At 39.4% G+C, this 18,784-nt stretch overlaps 3 protein-coding genes across 3 annotated transcripts in view; 1 reads left to right on the top strand and 2 right to left on the bottom strand.

Moving 5' to 3' along the window:
• Nucleotides 1-18,784, top strand: part of LOC144631881 (calcium-regulated heat-stable protein 1-like) — a 209,199-nt gene that overhangs the window by 96,953 nt on the left and 93,462 nt on the right. The gene's annotated exons all lie outside the window — the stretch shown is intronic.
• LOC144633066 (glycine betaine transporter 1-like) lies at nucleotides 1,894-5,832 on the bottom strand. The gene is made up of 3 exons (XM_078491838.1): nucleotides 5,601-5,832; nucleotides 4,651-4,705; nucleotides 1,894-3,954 (listed from the first exon to the last, which is right to left on the bottom strand). Exons 1-3 carry the CDS (start codon nucleotides 5,815-5,817, stop codon nucleotides 2,217-2,219), a joined length of 2,010 nt encoding a protein of 669 aa, XP_078347964.1. The 5' UTR covers nucleotides 5,818-5,832; the 3' UTR covers nucleotides 1,894-2,216.
• LOC144631736 (cyclin-F-like) lies at nucleotides 7,257-18,624 on the bottom strand. Its single transcript, XM_078490278.1, has 18 exons — nucleotides 18,307-18,624; nucleotides 18,016-18,122; nucleotides 17,773-17,840; nucleotides 16,469-16,668; nucleotides 15,567-15,617; nucleotides 14,497-14,757; nucleotides 12,270-12,343; nucleotides 11,829-11,871; nucleotides 11,616-11,737; nucleotides 11,364-11,444; nucleotides 11,237-11,279; nucleotides 11,064-11,111; nucleotides 10,542-10,612; nucleotides 9,735-9,796; nucleotides 9,359-9,446; nucleotides 9,198-9,257; nucleotides 9,026-9,065; nucleotides 7,257-8,522 (listed from the first exon to the last, which is right to left on the bottom strand). The coding sequence occupies exons 1-18, from the start codon at nucleotides 18,424-18,426 to the stop codon at nucleotides 7,872-7,874; spliced, it is 2,190 nt and encodes a 729-aa protein (XP_078346404.1). The 5' UTR covers nucleotides 18,427-18,624; the 3' UTR covers nucleotides 7,257-7,871.

Genomic DNA, 18,784 nt, shown 5'->3' on the forward strand with positions numbered 1-18,784 from the left:
TTTTCCCCATTTTCCAGTTTACATGAAAAATATGTTCTCACTTCGGTCCTCCTGTTACGATCTACGCGGCAATAAGGTTAATTCCGAAGATCAACGAAGATCAAGTGTTGTTCAAAGGCAATACGAACGTTTCCGAAGATTTACGAAGTGTGCCGAAGATTTTCGAGGAACATCTGAATACGTTTCAACTATCGGCTCATTTTGCATTAAAACATTACAAAACTCGTCAGCAAACATGACGTCATTGATATCTTCACGATTTTTCTCAGTTAAAGAAATCCTTGAATTTTTCTTTAATGACAAATCCTTGTTATTTAACAAATTTTCCCCTGAATATGTTATTAAGATACTTTTTTTGCTGTAAAAATGAATATCCCTGCTTAGAAATCTTACCCTCAAAGGGAACTTAGCATATATTTAGAGAAATTTTCTTGATTAAAAGCAGCGTTTTGGATTTTTAGGAGCAACTTTCGAGCAACTTTTATTATCAGAAGCAACTTTTTTGGATTTTTGGAGCAACTTTTGAGCAACTTTTTGGGAAATTAAGAGCAACTTTTTGGGAAATCTCGAGCAACTTGTGGAAAGCCCTAAAGACAACCCAGATTTAAAGTGAGATAACCAAGATGGAATAGTTTGGCCACGAGGGTGGCGATTTATTGACTAAAATAACTTTAGCGACAGCTTAATTACCAAAAACACGACAGATGGTTAGCGCAGGTGGGCGTGAAAACAGGCCCAGCCGAAAGCAAAAGGTCAGTGACTGATGAAGGCGGAATGACTGGGGATGAGGGCGAGAAAATTCTCCGATGTGTACTCCTCGAAGGTTAAGAAAAATGAGGACGAACGCATGTCTTACACTCTCCTTGTATGATGGGAATAAAACCGCGGAATTCAAGATATTCAATTTGGTTAACGATGAACGGATACATGCCGAATTCCAGCCTTCAGAACAGCCACATGGCAATTATGATAAAATAACACTAAAATGTTTACTAAACTAATGTCCACCTCTACATAAATGACATTTATGTAGATGCCTACGAGAACTTTAAATTGTTAGCCGCCAGTTGTTTATCGGAAGACAACCCAGATTAAAAGTGAGATAACCAAGATGGAATAATTTGGCCAAGAGGGTGGAAATTTATTGAATAAAATAACTTTAACGTAAAATAGTACAATAACGGCTCAAAACGGTAGGAGAACTCAAAAGAAACACAGAGAGATCAAAAAGGCGCATGGATGGGTAATGTTCGAAAAGATTAAAACGAATTGCGTTGGGGTTAGAACTTGGAAAACGTCGGTAGAACTTTTTTCAAGTTTATCTCAAATTGTATTAAAGTGTCATTTACAATGCTCTAAAATCATCCTAGTTTGTTATGTTGCCGTAATTTTGCCAATAACAGACTTTTGCTCTTGATTAACAAAAAAATTAAAATTACCTAAAACAAAAGGGACGGGGATGCTCGTCGGAAATTTTGAAAAGAACCCACAAAAAAGACCAATCTGGGTGTGGCTCAAGCTTTTCTTGGCCCCTAAAAGATAAAAAAAACTAAGAATATAATATTCTTCGTGTGCAGCCCTAAACGAGACAATCATGGTTAAAAATATTGACCCATAAGCGAAAACGAGCATTCCCGCACCTTTCAAATGCGAGTCCCTCCTGGTCCCAAATTTCAAGAGGCAATGGAGCGTACCGGAAGGTACCACTCATTCTCCTACTTCGTCCGATTGTGATCTAAAAGAATTTTTTTAACACATCAAGGGCTCTTCGTATATAAGAATGAACAACAATCACATTCAGTGCATCATACACAACTGACTAGCTTTATTTCTCATTTTTACGACAAATTATAACTTTTATATTATGCCTCATTGGCAGTACCATAAATAGTTTGACCGGCCAACTGAAACAGCACATATTAGTTTGGCAATATGCATTTATGTTTACAGCTCACCTTCACTTAATCTCATTTCTTCACACGTGTAGACATCATATTTTCAATCGTTATGGCAAAGAAGGCTCACTGTTCAATCGAACGTCTCTCGAAATTTAACTGAAATTGTCATGATGTAATCTTAGCAGCCTTTGGAAAAAAGAAAGACAACACCGGCAAGACCACCGAACATATAAATGGTGTCAATGAAAACTCGAGAAGAATTTAGCCACATTTCTAATGACGATACATTCTGGGGAAAATCTGGCCTCCTTAGACATGTTAGAACTCAGTTGTTTCTGATTTATTGTCACCGATTTCTTTCGGCGGAGGGATTTTAAACGTGTGTCCTTGTTCTATGTCGTCATTCTTCTTGGTTTGGTGATGCAACGCGTGTTGATCCAACTGATAGGCAGCAAAAGGATACAAAAACATGAGCACAAAGAAATCTTCCACCATGTTACCGTATATTCCATCTTCTTCTCTGATGCCCGTTCTGATGGCTGTTGCAACGCCAAAAAACAAGAACAGAACCGCCCAACCGACATAAGAAATGCCATTCACCGGCATTAACTCCGCCACCATCATGGCTATCCAGGCATAAAATGGAACTCCCATCAGCACCATGTAACAAGCCATTCCTTTGGGAGAACTGAGCTTCTTCTTTTCTGCAGCAACACCAATCACATACCACGGAGCAACTGTGGCAAGAAGCAGTTTGGCAACACCTGTGCATGATGGCCGACTGATTGGATGAAACAAGGAGACGCTAAACTGGGGCCCATTAGGATCCAAATCACCAGCTTCCATTTGAACAGCCCTCCATAACGCCACGCACATGAAGCACAGAAGAATGGTATACGGAAGACCAGCAGCAATGGACACGGCTTGTAAGGCTTGCAAGGCGTCTGTTCCTCCAGCGTACAGCAACGCTGTGGCAGTGGCACCTTCTGTCAGGGCCCAGAATACGCGTTGGGGTACCGGAGGGTCGGGATCTCCGTTGGCGGAAAGGCAGTCGATGACCAGCGAGCCACTGTCTGAACTGGTAACAAAGTACAGGATTATACCAATCAGGGATAAGACAGACAGGAATCCTCCAAGATCTCCATATTGATCCATCACGTCGAACCACATGTCATTCTTTGAGCGACAGGACAGACGGTACAATCCTTGAAGGTTTTCCGTGGAATTCTTCCCTCCAAGAGGCGATGAACACGTTATGTTGGCCAAGGCCGCGTTTCGTTCCATTCGTATTCCTGCTCCGCCAAATATAGTGAGCCATAGAAAGGTGTAGAATATGGGTGCAGTCAGAGTGGCATTGATGAATTCTCTGATTGTACGGCCTCGTGAAATCTTGGCGATGAACATACCGACAAAAGGGCACCAAGCGATCCACCAGCCCCAGTAGAAGATGGTCCAGTCATTCATCCACTCGGAAGCCTCGAGCTTATCCGGGGCATTGCTGAGTTGTGCAAAAGCATCTGTGTGGAATCCAAGCTGCAAGACGTACTGGAGATAGTAGCCGATACTTTGGACGTACAGATTGAGCAAATACCAAGTGTCGTCAAAGAACAGGACAACCAACATCAGTATCATGCCAATGCAAAAGCACAGTTCACTTAACCGTCTTATACCAAGTTTCAAGCCGCTTATAACAGACAGGGTGGCACAGGCCGTCACACCCCAGATAGTGATGATCTGGTTGGTGGTGCTGAACGCAATGTCCCTGTTCAATCGTTGGAAACCAGCATTCAGCTGGATGGCGCCAAGACCAAGGCTTGTGCAGACCCCAAACATGGTGCACACAACTGAGAGGATGTCGATGAAGTCGCCCATCCAGCCATAGATCCTGTCACCGATCAGCGGGTAGAAGCAGGATCGCATGGTCATGGGAAGACCTTTTCTGTAAGTGAGGAAGCCCAGGAGAAGACCAACCACCACGTACACAATCCAACCGTGAATTCCCCAGTGAAAGAATGTGATGTTCATGGAGTCTTGGGCTCGCTGGTTGTCAGAATACCTATTATTAAGGAAATTAAAGTTAGTCTTAAAGGGACTTAAAGTGAAAACGCATTGCGAATCTCTAGTCACCCGGCTTTTTGGATGATTTGCTGTGTTTTGCTGATAATGTCGTGACCACTATTTTCGATTTTTCAAGAATTGTCAACTGTCAGTCGTATAAAAACAGTGAAGTGAAGAAAATTCTAAGGGGACGGACCATGAACATAATTGTCGCTCTAGTGAATATCTAATTGCTCAAACCGTTCATCAGTAGGATACCTAAAATGCGTGCAATTCGACAATTGGTTTCGGCTCTGCTCAAATTCATTAAAAGAGAGAGCAAAACGAGCTAGATTGTCGAATTGCCTAAGTTCCTTTCAGTAGTAAAAGGCTACCGCAGGCAGAATCGACCTTTTTGACTGTGTAAAAATAACTCCCGGTGAAAAACCGAAAAAGAGTATGCAAGAATGCAAGTCCAGACACTTTCATATGGAAACTTTGCACCAGGACTAATTTTGAAACAATGACGAAAGGCGAGTCAAAAATATAAACAATAAGCGCTGTCACATCTCTTTAACATTAAGCGCACGTGTTACTGCTTTGAGAACCAATGCCTAGCAAGGCTGATGATTATCAAAATTTTCGCTTCCAAAATTTACAGAAACATCGTATAGCATTTTGCAGTACGAGAACAAAATACCAGCAGCGCACATACCTTCCAAAGTAACGATTTCCATAATGTCCAGGTTCATAATGCCAAATAGGCTCCGCTAACAGAAGAAAAGGAAACGGATGGAATTTAATGTACAGTAGAACCCCGGTAACTCGAACTCGGATAACTCGAACAACCCCGCTAACTCGAACTAACTTCCATTTCCCTTGGATTTGACCCCACTTTTCAGTCACTTACTCGGTTAATTCCAACTCGGATAACTCGGAAACCCCGCTAACTCGAACTAACTTCCATTTCCCTTGATCAGAATTTGGGTCAAATTTACCCCGATATAATTCGAATTCTGGTTCTTGCAACTCGCCGCGGATGTCCATTGAAATATCCCATTAGCTCTTCTTGTCGTGTATTTGGATTTAAACACTAAAACGAGCACTACAGCAATTTGATTTTAATTGAGCAACGAATAGATCACGTATTTGACAGTCATTTTACACTCTTAACATAAAAATGTATGATCGTGAGAGAGTTTCTGACGAGATAAGTTTAATTTGCACCGTACCGTGTACTGAAGGGCTGATTTACGGCTGAAAAATCAGTAAACTATCAATTTAATATTAACATGGCAAATTGAATATTCAATCGACCCCTATAACTCGAAACCCCCTAACTCGAACTGTTTTTCGTTTACCTTCAGAGTTCGAGTTACCGGGGTTCTACTGTAATTATTTTTAAATAAATTAATATACAAACGTAGTGATAGCGCCTTATAACTTCCATTGGCAAGAAAATGAACTAAAAAGCGATGGATCGAATAAATTAATTTGCATGAATAGCATTTGGTCCCTTCTTGGTCGTAAGCCAAGTGTATTTCTAACCATAAATGGTTTTATTCTTCAAAAAAGACCGATAAGATATTAGAAAAAATAATATTGAAGTTTGCCTTAAATAATTTTTTTGTCCAATTCTTCAAAGACATTGAGAGGCTTACTCACCCACTCCAAAGTAGAACAGACCAATCCCAATACCAGCAGCAAACAGCATGGTGAAATAAGTAGCGTCGTTGAATTCCGGCTTTTCGTCCGGCTTACCCAGCTTCATTTTAGAATACTTGGAGAAATATAACACAATAATGAACAAGGCCCATACGTCCTGAGTGCCGATATACAGCCACGTGCATTTCAGAGTTATCCATCCTCGCCAATTGACCATCTCCTCGTTTGCGGCTTTAGCGTACAGCATACACCACACAACAAAACCCCAGATAATGAGAGCGGAGAGAAGAGACACTACTGGGTTTAGCCGAATGCTGAATGCACAGTTCAGCCGCCCAAGTCTGCAGCAAGGTATCTTGAAACGAAGCCAGCGACATTTATTCGACGCCGTTTCCTTCGCGTTCATTCTGTGTTCTTCTGCCAGGTTTGAACTTAGTAATGCACATTTTGACTTTTATACAGCAAAGATCATTTGTGTTAGCCGAACATTGCGCATGAATTTCACTATTCAAATCTTCATGCGCTTGCTTTGCTTCCAACACGTTTACCACCGTGCCAATCACTGCATCTTTGACAATAAAAAAGTTCAGATGAATTATAAAAAGATCGTTGGGTGTTGATGAACCTCTATTGGGAAACCAACGGAATGCGTGATTCCATAAAAACGATTATGGTCGCAAACGGTAAATAAAAATTGACAAAAAGAAACATGGGACGCGCAAGTTTCCAAGTAAAATGCACGCATAGAATGAACACAAAAATGCCAGTGGCAGGCGAGGCGCCCCCAAAGCACGAGTACCTGTGCGCACTATCGAGTCCGGGTATCGAGTCTAGACTTGTCTACAAGCTCGCACGATCGGAGAGCGCAAAGCACGAGAAGCGAAAGATTACGACCAAGTCCAGAGAAGCGAACGACTTTGAGAAAGTCTAGATCGAGTCATATAACCAGAGTTAGCATAACCCAGAGACCGACTATTAGGCGAACTCGCAATCTGATTGGCTACGCAATTCGCGGTCTAATTAACAATTAGACTACGTGCCCAAGGTTTCTATTTAGTCAACGAGGCGCACCCGAGTTGACTGTCGCTCATGCAACAGAAAACGAGGGCGAGTAACATTGCCGAAATCACAAACCAAAACTACGAATGAACCACTTTGACTGAATCGAACTTTTTGTTGAATAGATCGGTCTCAATTAAACGGTTCGCCTATTGATAGACGACGAGGGGCGTCAGCAGATGGAAAACTCGAGCTTGTCATCTAATTGTTAAATGTCACATCGTGCGTAATCAGCGTGCATCCTCGGAGACCCAGGGGCGGTTAGTCGGTACGAAGTAAACCGAGCAGAAAAATCGGTACGAACTTCCGTTCGTTCCGGTCGTGTCGCTCCGACTAACCACCCCTGGGTCTCCAATAGTTTAAGTCAGAGTTCGTTCTCGAGGGGAGCGAAATGCCTGCGCAACAAGGCGTGGTAGTGGCCTATTTTGATGCTATTTTTTCAGAAAAAGTTGTGTATTTATTTGTAAAGTGTACCACGGGCTCAATTTCCAACCGAACTCTCAAAAACAACTAGAAAAAGAGCCTGTCAGAAAAGAGCACGGATATCAAATAGAGAAACACCATGCGACGATGAAACTAAACCACGCAGTCTTTCAAAATAACTTTTCAATGGATTGAATTTATTTAGCTTCAACGCTTTGAATACGTTAAATTTTAAGCATTAACCTATAATGTTTTCCCTTCAACTCCCAGTGAAGGCTTTTTCACAAAACAGCAACAAATTGTATTTAAAAATATACCATGCAAACCCTCCAATTTGCTTCTATATAAATATTAAGGGCATACTTAACCTCTGTCAACCTTTTTAGCTTTCCAACCAAAGATGGCAACTTTACCAGATCATGAAAGCCAAGAAGACCGCGAGAGATATTAAATATGCCTATATAATGATTTCAAGTTGAATATATACAATATATTTTGCGTTGTGGTAAATTATTCACAAAAATAATATTTTCCATTTTTTTGGGAAACTAGACACGTAAGCTGAAAAGCATCAAGGTAAAACTGTGTCTTGAGTCAACACGCATATCAAGATAAAGTTCCTAGTGTCACGAATATTTTGCAGACATTTTGAAACTAAGGCTAAGACAAGAGGTATTGCAGCCGTACTATGTTGGTATAAAGTTACACAATGTTTGCTATAAAACAGCAATTTTTTTACAAGGCAAAAGAGAAAGGACGCCGAAAAACTAGCTTGCAACGGATCAATGTTCAGTGAGTAACTGTTCTACTCCATGCAGAAGTCCTTCGCTGAGACTTCCAGGAAATGGAATCTCTCACTGAGAAGTTATTATTATTGTTTTCAATTGGTCTTAGAGGTTGTCTTCTTCGCAAGTTTGAAGCTAAAGGCTTGCCACAGCCCTCTACTAACTCCATATTTTCATCTGCTTCCATGACAACCGGCACGTGCAGCTCGCCGGCGCTGTGGATTGCATTGTCCATCGGCACGGGCTCCGAGTCCGTTTCCATGTCTTGAACTTCAAAATCAAACTCGCTATGCGGACCCGCTGGGTGAAGAATACTCGGTGTGGAACTAGTCCTCGAAAACTCATCCCAGTTAAGGAAAGACGAGTTTAAGTCTTTAGACTGTTTATTTAACACGCCATTTTGATCATCGGCTAGCTCGCTAAAGAGTTCTTCATCAACGTTCAAGTCTCCCTCATCTTCCATGTCGCCTTCATAACCACTCTCGGACAAACTGCCGATACTCGCATTCAAAATGCTGTCGTCAGCATTAAGGTGATGCGTATGGCCCGCATGCCTTGCCGCTGACTGTCCACGAAGGGACCGCTTATCGCCGAGCGGCTCCGACTGAGAGACCTTGGGGAGGAGATAGCGATATAGCTCTTCACGACCAGGTACCTGAAAAGCAAAAAAGGCTTTAATTTAATTCCGAAAAAGTTCCAATGTTTTCTGCCTGTCTATGGGAGATTGGGATACGGTAAGGAAGAGAGGAGGCTGGTCGTTCTCAAAAAAGATGAAACCTCCCTTTTTTTGACCAAACAGTGGTAACACCACTGAACGCAAGTAGTCGCAAGTTGAATTTGCATAGAGACTTGTGTTGGGTGGCCAAACGGGCTAAAAAAAAGCCATTTCAATGCTTCTGCGCGCGCTGCAATTCAGTGCTTGAAGTAAACAGCAAGACTTGCGTTGGGTAGCCAAACGGTGAAAAACTTGCGCCAACTTTCGTGAAAATGTGATCAAGACCAAGGTCAACGAAGTCAACGAAAGAGCACGCAAATCCTGGCTAAACGGAATAGCAAGTGGACGCAAGTTGACAACTTGTGCCTACTTGCGCCTCCGTTTGGCCAGGCCTTTAGGCCTTGAAACATATCAATCATATTTGTACAAACTCAAATTCTTACCGTAATTTGGCTGACTTTCATAAAGCGTTCATCAGAGTACCTACAGAAACAGTCAAAACGTGAATTTCTGTACAAGTCATCGGAAACCAAACGGGAGCAGCAAATTTGACAAAGGCACTTTTATTTAGCTTTAACTTCACACTTATAAATCAATAATATTGGTGAAACAAACCTTTCTTTAATAGCTTTTAATTTCACATTTCTGTGGTCAACAGGGTATTCCTCAAGTAGACTGTCAAAAATAAATATGATGTTATCATTAAAAACACCAAACTTAATAAAGTAGATATGTCATGATATTTCTATAAGCTGACAGAAATAACAACTAGTTACCATTGTTGGTGTAAGTGAAGTGTGCATTCCACAAGATCCACAAGACCCAAGCCAGTTATCTCATGCATGTGCAGTGGCCATGGGGTCTCTGTTAAAAAGAGAAGAAAGTGAAACAGCTTTACACACAAAATTCCAGTAAGGTTAAGTTCTTAACAAATTTAACACAAACACTGGATTTCCATTGGTGGATTGGGGACGGAAGGAAGGGAGGGTGGGTTTGAAGTTGAGGGACAGGAGATTTCCCTCTTGCCTTGAAACAAATACTCTGGACAGGGTCCTCTATTTTTTGATGGATTTCCCCTGACGTCTATGAGCCAAACTACTGCTACTAACAACAATAAGCCAGTCACATTGTATTAAACATAAATCAACTTACCCATTTGTTGAATAGAGTTTGCTAAAAGAACAGCGGATGCTGCCATCAAGGCTGGTGAATACCTAAAAAAATATACTCTGAAGTAAGTACAGATAAAACAGTTACTTTTGAGAAAATTACTATTCTTTAAGCCCAGTCCCCACTAGCAACACAAGCGTAAGAATAAGAGGCATAAGGTGCTTATGTGCTAGTGGGGATGGTCATGAAAAATAAAAAGAACACAAGGTATGATATTCTATTGCTTATATCACAGCTGTCCCCACTAGCTAGCGCATTAGTACCTTTTGCCTTTAATGCTTATGCTTGTGTCGCTAGCGGGGACCGCGCTTAACTTAGGAGTGAGGAGGGATTCTTTACACCTGCGGTGGAAGTTTACAAACTAACTTGTCTATCTGCTATTTACTTTGTTCACAAATGCAGAGGAGGCCTTCTTTGACAAGGGTTCATACCCTTTATCACAAACAATTTTCCAGTGCTTTTCCAGGACTTCTCAAGGACTCAGATTGATTTTCCAGGACTCCAAAATTCACATTATTTACCCTTTCACTCCCAAGATGCCAATATTATTTCTCCTAACTGCCTGTCATACATTTCTTATACATGTAATGTTAGTTCTGTGAATTCAGTTTACTTGAGTTTAACAGATTTCCAAAACTTTCCAGGACTAATAATGGTCCTGGAAAGTGCCACAATAAAATTCCAGGACATTCCAGGTTTTTCAGGACCTGTACGAACCCTGTAACTTGCCGCAGCCTATTCTTTAACTGGCTGTCAACTTGGCAAGTACTGTCACAAAGAGAATCTTACCTTCCGCATTCTGTGTGTAAAATGGATAAGTCTGCTACATATCCTGCAATACAATCAGTCTTTTGACTGACCTGAAAAAAAAATACAAAACAAAAAAAATCAGTGAATACAGATAACCGACAGAGGATACTGAAGATGGAAATACCATAATGTCATTTTTGCCCATGCAGTACTGGAGAACTGCTTTTTCTATACAGGGGTCGTACACTTTTTCAGGCCAAAAATTCAAGGACTTTCCAGGACCTTTCTTGGAAATTTCAAGGACTTTTTTCCCATGAAATTTACCCCAGTCTGTTGTGCCGTTGATGTGCTTGCTGAAGAACTCAAAACATCGCTCATTGTGGCGGTCTTCTCATTGCCTTGAAGCCTTTTGATGTTCAATAAAAAAATCAAGGACTTTCAAGGACCGAAAACCAATTTCAAGTACTTTCAAGGCCTTGAAATCGAACTCCTGAAATTCAAGGGTTTTAAAGACATGTATGAACCCTGTCTATAAAAAATATAAAATATTGAAATACTTACAGCAGCAAGAGAGCAAAATAGCTTCAGAAAATCTGGTATGGTAAGGACCTGTTATTGAATCCAAACAAGTACATTAGTTCAACATTTAGTCATTTTAAGGTTGGCGGTATGCAAATATCAAACAGGCTTCAAGATCAGGGGAGAGCCACCTTTAATTAATGAAAAAAACTTACTCTGACTTGGCCTTTGATACAGGACATCACTTCACCCATCATTCTGTAAACCAAAAATGAGGGAAAAAAATTAAAAATCATAACATTAGGAAATTATTTATTGTTAATTTTTTTTAATTTAACTTACCTAACTACTTCTTCATATTTGTATGTTCCGTCAGTTAACCAAGCAGCCTCTCTTATCGTCACAATGTCTGTTCCTTGAAACCTGCGAGGAAGAAACAGTTTGCAAATGGTTGGAAGACATTTTGATGCTTTGATATCAAAGATTCCAGAATCCAGTTTCGAGAATTGAGTCGAGAATGTCAACTTACTGTTGAACAGTACTGTATAACGTTCTTTTTTTACAACAAAACTGTCGCAAACAGACATAACTTACCTTGCTGCTATTAACATGCAAGTGATTCCAAGTAGCTGCAGTTCTGACCGCTGCACTTTACGCCTCATTAAATACTGATCTACACAGTTCACAGCAATATGAACAATCTGGCTTGGAAAATCCTGAAATCAACAGAGTTATGAACTTACATGTAAGCGTGAAGAAAGATAAAAACACAACTAAAATGATAACAGACCTTAAGAAAAAAATTACCTTCATAATAGCAACTTCTACCAGCCAGTCAACCAAGATATATCTGCACATCAAAAGGGAAGTAAAAAATATTGTGTTAAAATATGCCAGCAGTTGGCGATTTTATTTTAAAATATTTGCTGCTTAGTTCATACTAAATGGCCACTCAAACCTCTAATTTCTTATGCCTTCTTTTGTTATTTCATCTTATCTATTTCCTTATACTTTGTGCTACATTTGATATAATCACAAACACAGTAAACCCAGCTAGGGGAGGGATTCCTGTTACATTAGCTAGCCAGTGTAATTGGGTGTGATTTGTTAGCGGTGAATCTTGCATGTTATATTTTAGATGCCATCGCAATCTTTCATCTCAGGTCACTTCTAAGATTACAGTTTTTTTTTCTCTCAGTTTATTTCACATCACCTCAGTGAGCTCACTGACACAACTTTCACATATACCTCATGGTGCTGTTGAGTTCTGTTTGAAAACTAAAGAGCTTGTGACTATTGAGTGGCTTTGATCTTGACACAAACTGTAAATAAAAAAAACATAAAACAATCAATCAATCAATCAATCACTATATTGGTAAACAAACCCTTTTAACGCAAAACGATGCTCAGCGTTTCTACAGCTGCAGGCTGTGTTTCATAGGGAGGAATGAAACACACGGGCAATTTTGGCCGAGTAGGAGACTAAGCTGCAAGACTGAAATCCAATATGGCGGCCGAACAAGACAGAAAATAAAGTACGAAGCTAAGTTCGTGGAAGTTTTGAAAAGTCAAGACTTTGACGTCCAGTATGGAACTGATTTACATGTAGTCCAGAATACAATGCAGTTGTGGTATGAAAGTTATGTTGGAAATGAAATGTTTTTCTACCACTTAAGTCTTAACCCGAACACTAGCTGTACATATGCATGTGATCAAACCACTGTCATTTATATAAACCCAGGGCTGGAAATAACGGCCGGTCAACGGACAATGTCCGGCCTGATTGGGGACTTGACCGGTCAAATGTTCGCCTTGCCGGTCATGTTGTCCGGTCACAAGTCGAAAATAATGGTAATATTGAAACAAACTTAGTTTTCAATGCTGTTGTCTACCTTCTGTTAGTGTATAAACCTTGCTGTATTGCGAAACTTCCAACCGAAAAAAGGAACTGATCGAATTAACTGTTGTTTACAATTCGCGTACGCGTGTTGCGGTCTCAAATTAAAATATTTTCCCAAGTTGTCCGTTTCCTCCTGCACAGAATTAAACGATTAATATAGTTCCAAAGCTCAGAATATAAAGGTACAATTTATATTATAAACTATGATTAAAACAATCTTTGACTTCTTTGCAATATTTATAATAGTTACAGGGCTCAAAGTTGGGACCGATGCGGTCGAATTTGTAACTATTTTTTTTTTCCTTTGGCGACTAAAACTTTCTTTGCGGTCGCAAGTTTGGAATTATTATTTTCTACTAATAGTGTAGGGGAATATACTTTGTCGTTTTCAAGTATGAAGCCATTAAAAATGTTCTTCTAGCTGCTTGTTGTTTTAATAATCGCTGGGAAACGCAACGTGAAATCTGAAATCTACATCTATTGATGAGAACAATCCGGAAGTGACATTATTAGATTTTTTTCAAAAACTTAAAGTTCCAAAAAGGATACCACAAGACTTTTGTAAAATCATTGAAAATGATGATTAGCGACCCCAAGCACTGAAAATTACTGTGCTATTTGCAAAGTTTGAAGCCAATAGACAAATACAATGAGCTAGACATGAGCCAGACACTTGCATCACTCATTCATTCATTCAACAAAAAATTACTTTAAAACTTGGAAAATTAAATAAGATTGCAGTCAGCAATTGATTTTTCAATTCAAGTGAAACAGGGTTTCATCCACGAAAATACACATTTCTTAAATAAGGAGCCGGAGAAACAATTTTGTTTTCACCATTCATGAACATAAAAACAAGACAGTGTGGAGTCAAATTACATTTCACACGAAATTTGCATAAATTTGAACTTGCAAAAAAGAAACAGATAAGTTATTAGAATGCAAACCCGCTTTAATAATTACTGAATTCTGATCTCATTGCTATTTTTCATGTATTAACTATTTGAAAACGGTTCTCATTCATGGAAACAAAACGGTTTTTCATTCAACTGCTTGCAGTATTTATAGACGTGAAAATATATTCGCTTAATCAAATCACCTTCTGCACGAAATGTTTTCTTGCCATAAAAGCAAGAGAAAATAGATTTGAAAAAAAGAACTATTGATAAAAGAAATTTTAAAAATTTAAACTGTTTTTGTAACGTACGGTTCCGACCTGAGGTAAGCAACATCGTATATGTAACGAGCAATTCATTCAATCTTATCAGCAAAGCAAAAAATAGAGTCCAGACGGCAATCTAAATTCCACAGTCAACAGTGCAGTTTCGTAACCTGTAGTTAAAAGGAATTTACCTAAACGGAATGTTATTTCTTAAGGCGGAAGGTGTTATATTTTTACATATATTTAATAATTATTGGAAAATTACATGTTGCATTTTTGTCCGAGCAGAAACGAGGTATGACCGAGCTAAAATGGATTTGGCCGGACATCTTGACCGTTCAATGTGCGAAAATTATTTCCAGCCCTGTAAACCCGATCAAACCGATGTTAATGTTAACTTTAATTACACGTACTTGCGAAATAAACTCTGCTACTTGTGTTTTAGTGACCCCTCCGAGGTTCCCCTTTGCGTATTCAAGTGCAAGAGTAAGTTGAGCATCAGGATGATTAGCTGTGGCGCAATCTCGCAATTCCCTGAGCCTCTCCAGCCGCGAGTAAGGTTCCATTGGACCCTCACAAAATCGCAACTTCCACAGATCAAAGGCTGCATGAGGAGATCCTTGGCCTGAAGCATTTTTTAGCCACTGCAGACTTTCTTCCTTTTTTATTGCATCCTAAAATCCAGAAAAAAGAATTTATCAGTCAATCAAAATAATCAGGTACACTGAATTATGTCTATTTTCAGTAGAGGTTTGGGGGTAACTGCTACAAAAACCTGACAAAAATTCATCTCATCTAGGGGGCTGGCTGCCAGGGTGCATTACGTGTACACGCCACACTGAAGATACGCAGAGTTTTGATAGCTCTGCACCAAGGTCCTTTATTATTGATACCTAAAAAAAGGTTTTCTGTATGCCAGTTAAAAGGTGCCGACTTCGATCGTACGCCAGTATGGGATATAAAATCCATGCCAAAGGCGGGTAAGATCTTCGGCGTAACCTGCATAGAATACAGCCCGGGCCTGCTGAGGGGGGAGTAGCAATACAGTAGAATCCCAATTTCTAAAACCTCCAGGGGAAACAAAAACTACATCAGTGGTAAAATTACAGAGAAGTACTATCCAAGGGAAACAAAACTTGGTTCAGGAGTTTCAAGAACTGAGGGTTTGAAAAATCGGGATTCTGCTGTTCTCCCAGTCACTTAAGTTTATGGCATGGAAACCAAAGTGCCAGTTTAGCAAACCATCCAGGTTTGGAGGCAGATGTTTTTACAGAAATATCATAAAATGAACAGAGTTTGTGGATGCTTAATTTTATGAAAAGAAAAACAAAATAAAAAGAGTATGGGACTTGTTTTCATTTGACCAAGGTACAATGCCTTCTATGTTTATCTCTGTCAGTGTGGCATGTTGACATTGACATCTGTTTGTGACGGTATAAATGATATGTTGATAACTTCAACAATATCTCTAAGCAAAACATACCTCATGTAAACTTAGTATTTTTCCCACACAGTACAACATTGACTTATTGACCTGGTGAAAAATAAATAAGTATTTTAATCAGTTCTTTAAGACTCATTGTTTTGCTTGACATGTATTAGTAAATTATGTAAAAATCTTATCATATTTTACATAAGTGCAAGCAAATACAAATTGCAGGGTCCAACAACAAGTGCTGGTAGCTAAATAAATTCCATGTAGATTAGAACAGTCCCCTTATGTCTTTGTTGTGCGTGAAGTCAAGAAAGAGCGAGAGTGGGAAAATGGCTGCAGAGAATCAAGGAAAGAGACATAGTAGTTGGTAGGCCCTTCATTGGCACATCTCACTCACAGATTTTCCACGGACATTTTTCCACACACTTTTTCACTTCACGCTTGACAGATCAAGAAAAGCGACTGCTTGTACACTAAGTTTTACAGTTAAAATACTCAGCGCATCACCGCGTGCCATCTAGAATTCCGGAATAGTTTTGTTTAACAGCGAACTGATTTCATTATTCATTTCAAACATTCTAATTTAATTTGAACACTGTAGATTATCTAACCATGAACACATGAACCTGTCAAAAATTAACCAATCAAATTGGTTTATTTTTTACATGCTCACGTGCTTATGCATTCACAGTTGGATGATCTTCAATATTCAAATTAAATTTGATTGTTTGAAATGAATAATGTAATCCGTTCGCTGTTTATCAAAACTATTCCAGAATTCTAGGCGGCATACCCTGAGTATTTTGACTGTAAACCCCTTTACAAAAACTAATTGGATAAATATGCATCACTTATCCTCCCCACTAAATGTTGTCTGATGACCCAAAAATGGCTTCAAAGGAAACTGCTTTTGTTGTTATACACAAATAATATAAGTTTGTTATGCATACCTCAGAATCTGAACAAAGTTCCACCATACTATTGAAGACACACGATTTACAACACACACCAGACGGTGCCCAAGGGGGGCGTACAAAAAACCAAGTGAACGGCACACCATTTTGAATAGTGCGTTCAGCTTTAAAGAAGAATTCTGCAGCAAGACGACCATTTTCTTTTGCATTGACACCCTTCTCTCCATTTTCTGAAACTTAAAGTGGTGGACAACAAAAAGGGTTAATTAACTGTCCAAGATAGGTGACTTATATTATTCACCTTATCAGTTGGACTAAATATTTTTGGCCACAAATGAAGATGGCATACCGTAATGATTCGATTTAGCGCCCGGGGCGCTTATTTACTTTTGGCACCTCAAGGGAGGGCGCTTATTCGAGACAGGGCGCTTATTCGGGAAAGGGCGCTTATTTAATTTTTGAGAAACAACCAAATGTATCTTACAATAACCGAAACTGCAACAGTCAGAAATTGTTAAAAATTCAGTTACTTTTAAAATAATTGTTCATTTTAGCAGTAAATGTATACACGCACTGTACGGTGAACAGTCAAGAGTTTATCTAGTTGGCGTCAATGACTTTAGTAGGGGCAGTTACTCAAAAGGGGCACTTATTAGAATAGGGGTGCTTATAAGAATGGGGGGCTAATTAGAATGGGGGCGCTTATTGGAATAGGGGCGCTTATTTACAAAAACACATTTGAAGGGGGGCGCTTATTGGAAGGAGGGCGCTAAATCGAATCATTACGGTAGTTTTAATTTTTGTATTTATTACTTATCAGCAATAACAGCTGGCGTCGACAGTTAACAATTTTTGTTGGATAAACTAACCACTATACAGTGGGACTGGTTTTGTATTACAGCAAAACACTTTATATTCACTGGATAGTGACCTTTCCTGTGCATAGCATTACATGCTTTTTGCCTTGGTGTTATTACATGTCACTGAAAATTTAATATTGATATCAGCTGTTAGCCTCATTTGCCTTAGATTATTATTTTTTGATGATGAATTTTTGACCTTTGCTTATGACAAGACTGTGTGAAAAATCAAAACAGTAGCAAATTAACAATAAACACCCTAAATATAGGCCCTGCACTGTGACTAAAATTCCTTGATGACAAGTTTCCTGTTTGTACAAGGTCAAACAAATTGCAGCATTTAATATTTTGCTGTAGGCGATATTTAGATCCCTACAGTTCTTTACACGGAAAAACACCGTTAGAAGTGTAAAACATTATTAGATTTTTAAAACAAAAATAAGTTTATTGTTCAAAACATCACATGACATGACCACTTACTTCCTTCGTTATACAAATGAGCGAGTCCAAGTTTTATAAGTGCCTCAGGATTTCCTAGATTGGCCGCCCTAAATAGCAATATAATAATAATAATATATAGTAAGATACACAAATTTATAAAACTTTAATTAGACAAAACTCATGGGTGAGTTGAGAAAGCCGTTTGATGTATGGAAATGGAGGGAAATTCGAATGACGCGCAAACCAACTGAATTCCGTTACATCAAACAATCAACAGCAAACCTTTGAAGAAGAGGCAGATTTTTGTGTGACGGCCAAACTCCTAGAAAAGATGCTGATACCCATAGACTGGATGAATCATCAATAAGCTGCTTTAATCTTGAACACACCTGAAAACGCAGAAAATTTGAGAATGAAATCAGCAACGAAACGAACGATTAACGGTCACAGTCCGACCGGCGCGTCCGTGAGCGAGCTCTTTCCAACGGTCGCGCAACCTTGAAAATTTTGAAGAAAACAAGCAAAAAACTTTGCGTTTCAACTAAATAATCAAAGTTTATGCTGTATACTCACCATTCTCAGGCCCATTAGTTCATTTGCCGTCAAACGTTTTAAAATAAGGAGGACGACTTCTTCGGGTAGAGCTAGCAATGAACATCGCGCTCGTGGTGGAATCCGCGTTCGAAGTCTCATTTTTCGGAGGTATTGTGAAAATTTGTTGCACCAGACGAAATTAAATAATATAAATGGTGCTAGGAAAAACAGAAACGGACCTTAGAGCAAAATATTACTCTATGGTACAAAGAAGTGAACCAGTAGACTAAAGAAACGGATTCCAAACTGAGAGCGAGTACCGTTGGCGATTAAAGTCACCGCGCTGTCAATTCACGCCTCACTTCGCACGTTCTGATTGGTTGCTTAGGACTCTGGGGCCTCCCCTGAGATCCCATCGCGTGCTCGACAAAAGGAGAAAGCAAAACAGGCTTTTTTTTTCATCCTTTGTTGGTTGTTTTATATTCAGAGATTGATAAATACAACTTTTATAACTCTC

The sequence above is a fragment of the Oculina patagonica genome, chromosome 12 (genome assembly GCF_052425735.1).
Source record: "Oculina patagonica isolate OP01 chromosome 12, crgOcupat, whole genome shotgun sequence".
Classification (NCBI taxonomy): domain Eukaryota; kingdom Metazoa; phylum Cnidaria; class Anthozoa; order Scleractinia; family Oculinidae; genus Oculina; species Oculina patagonica.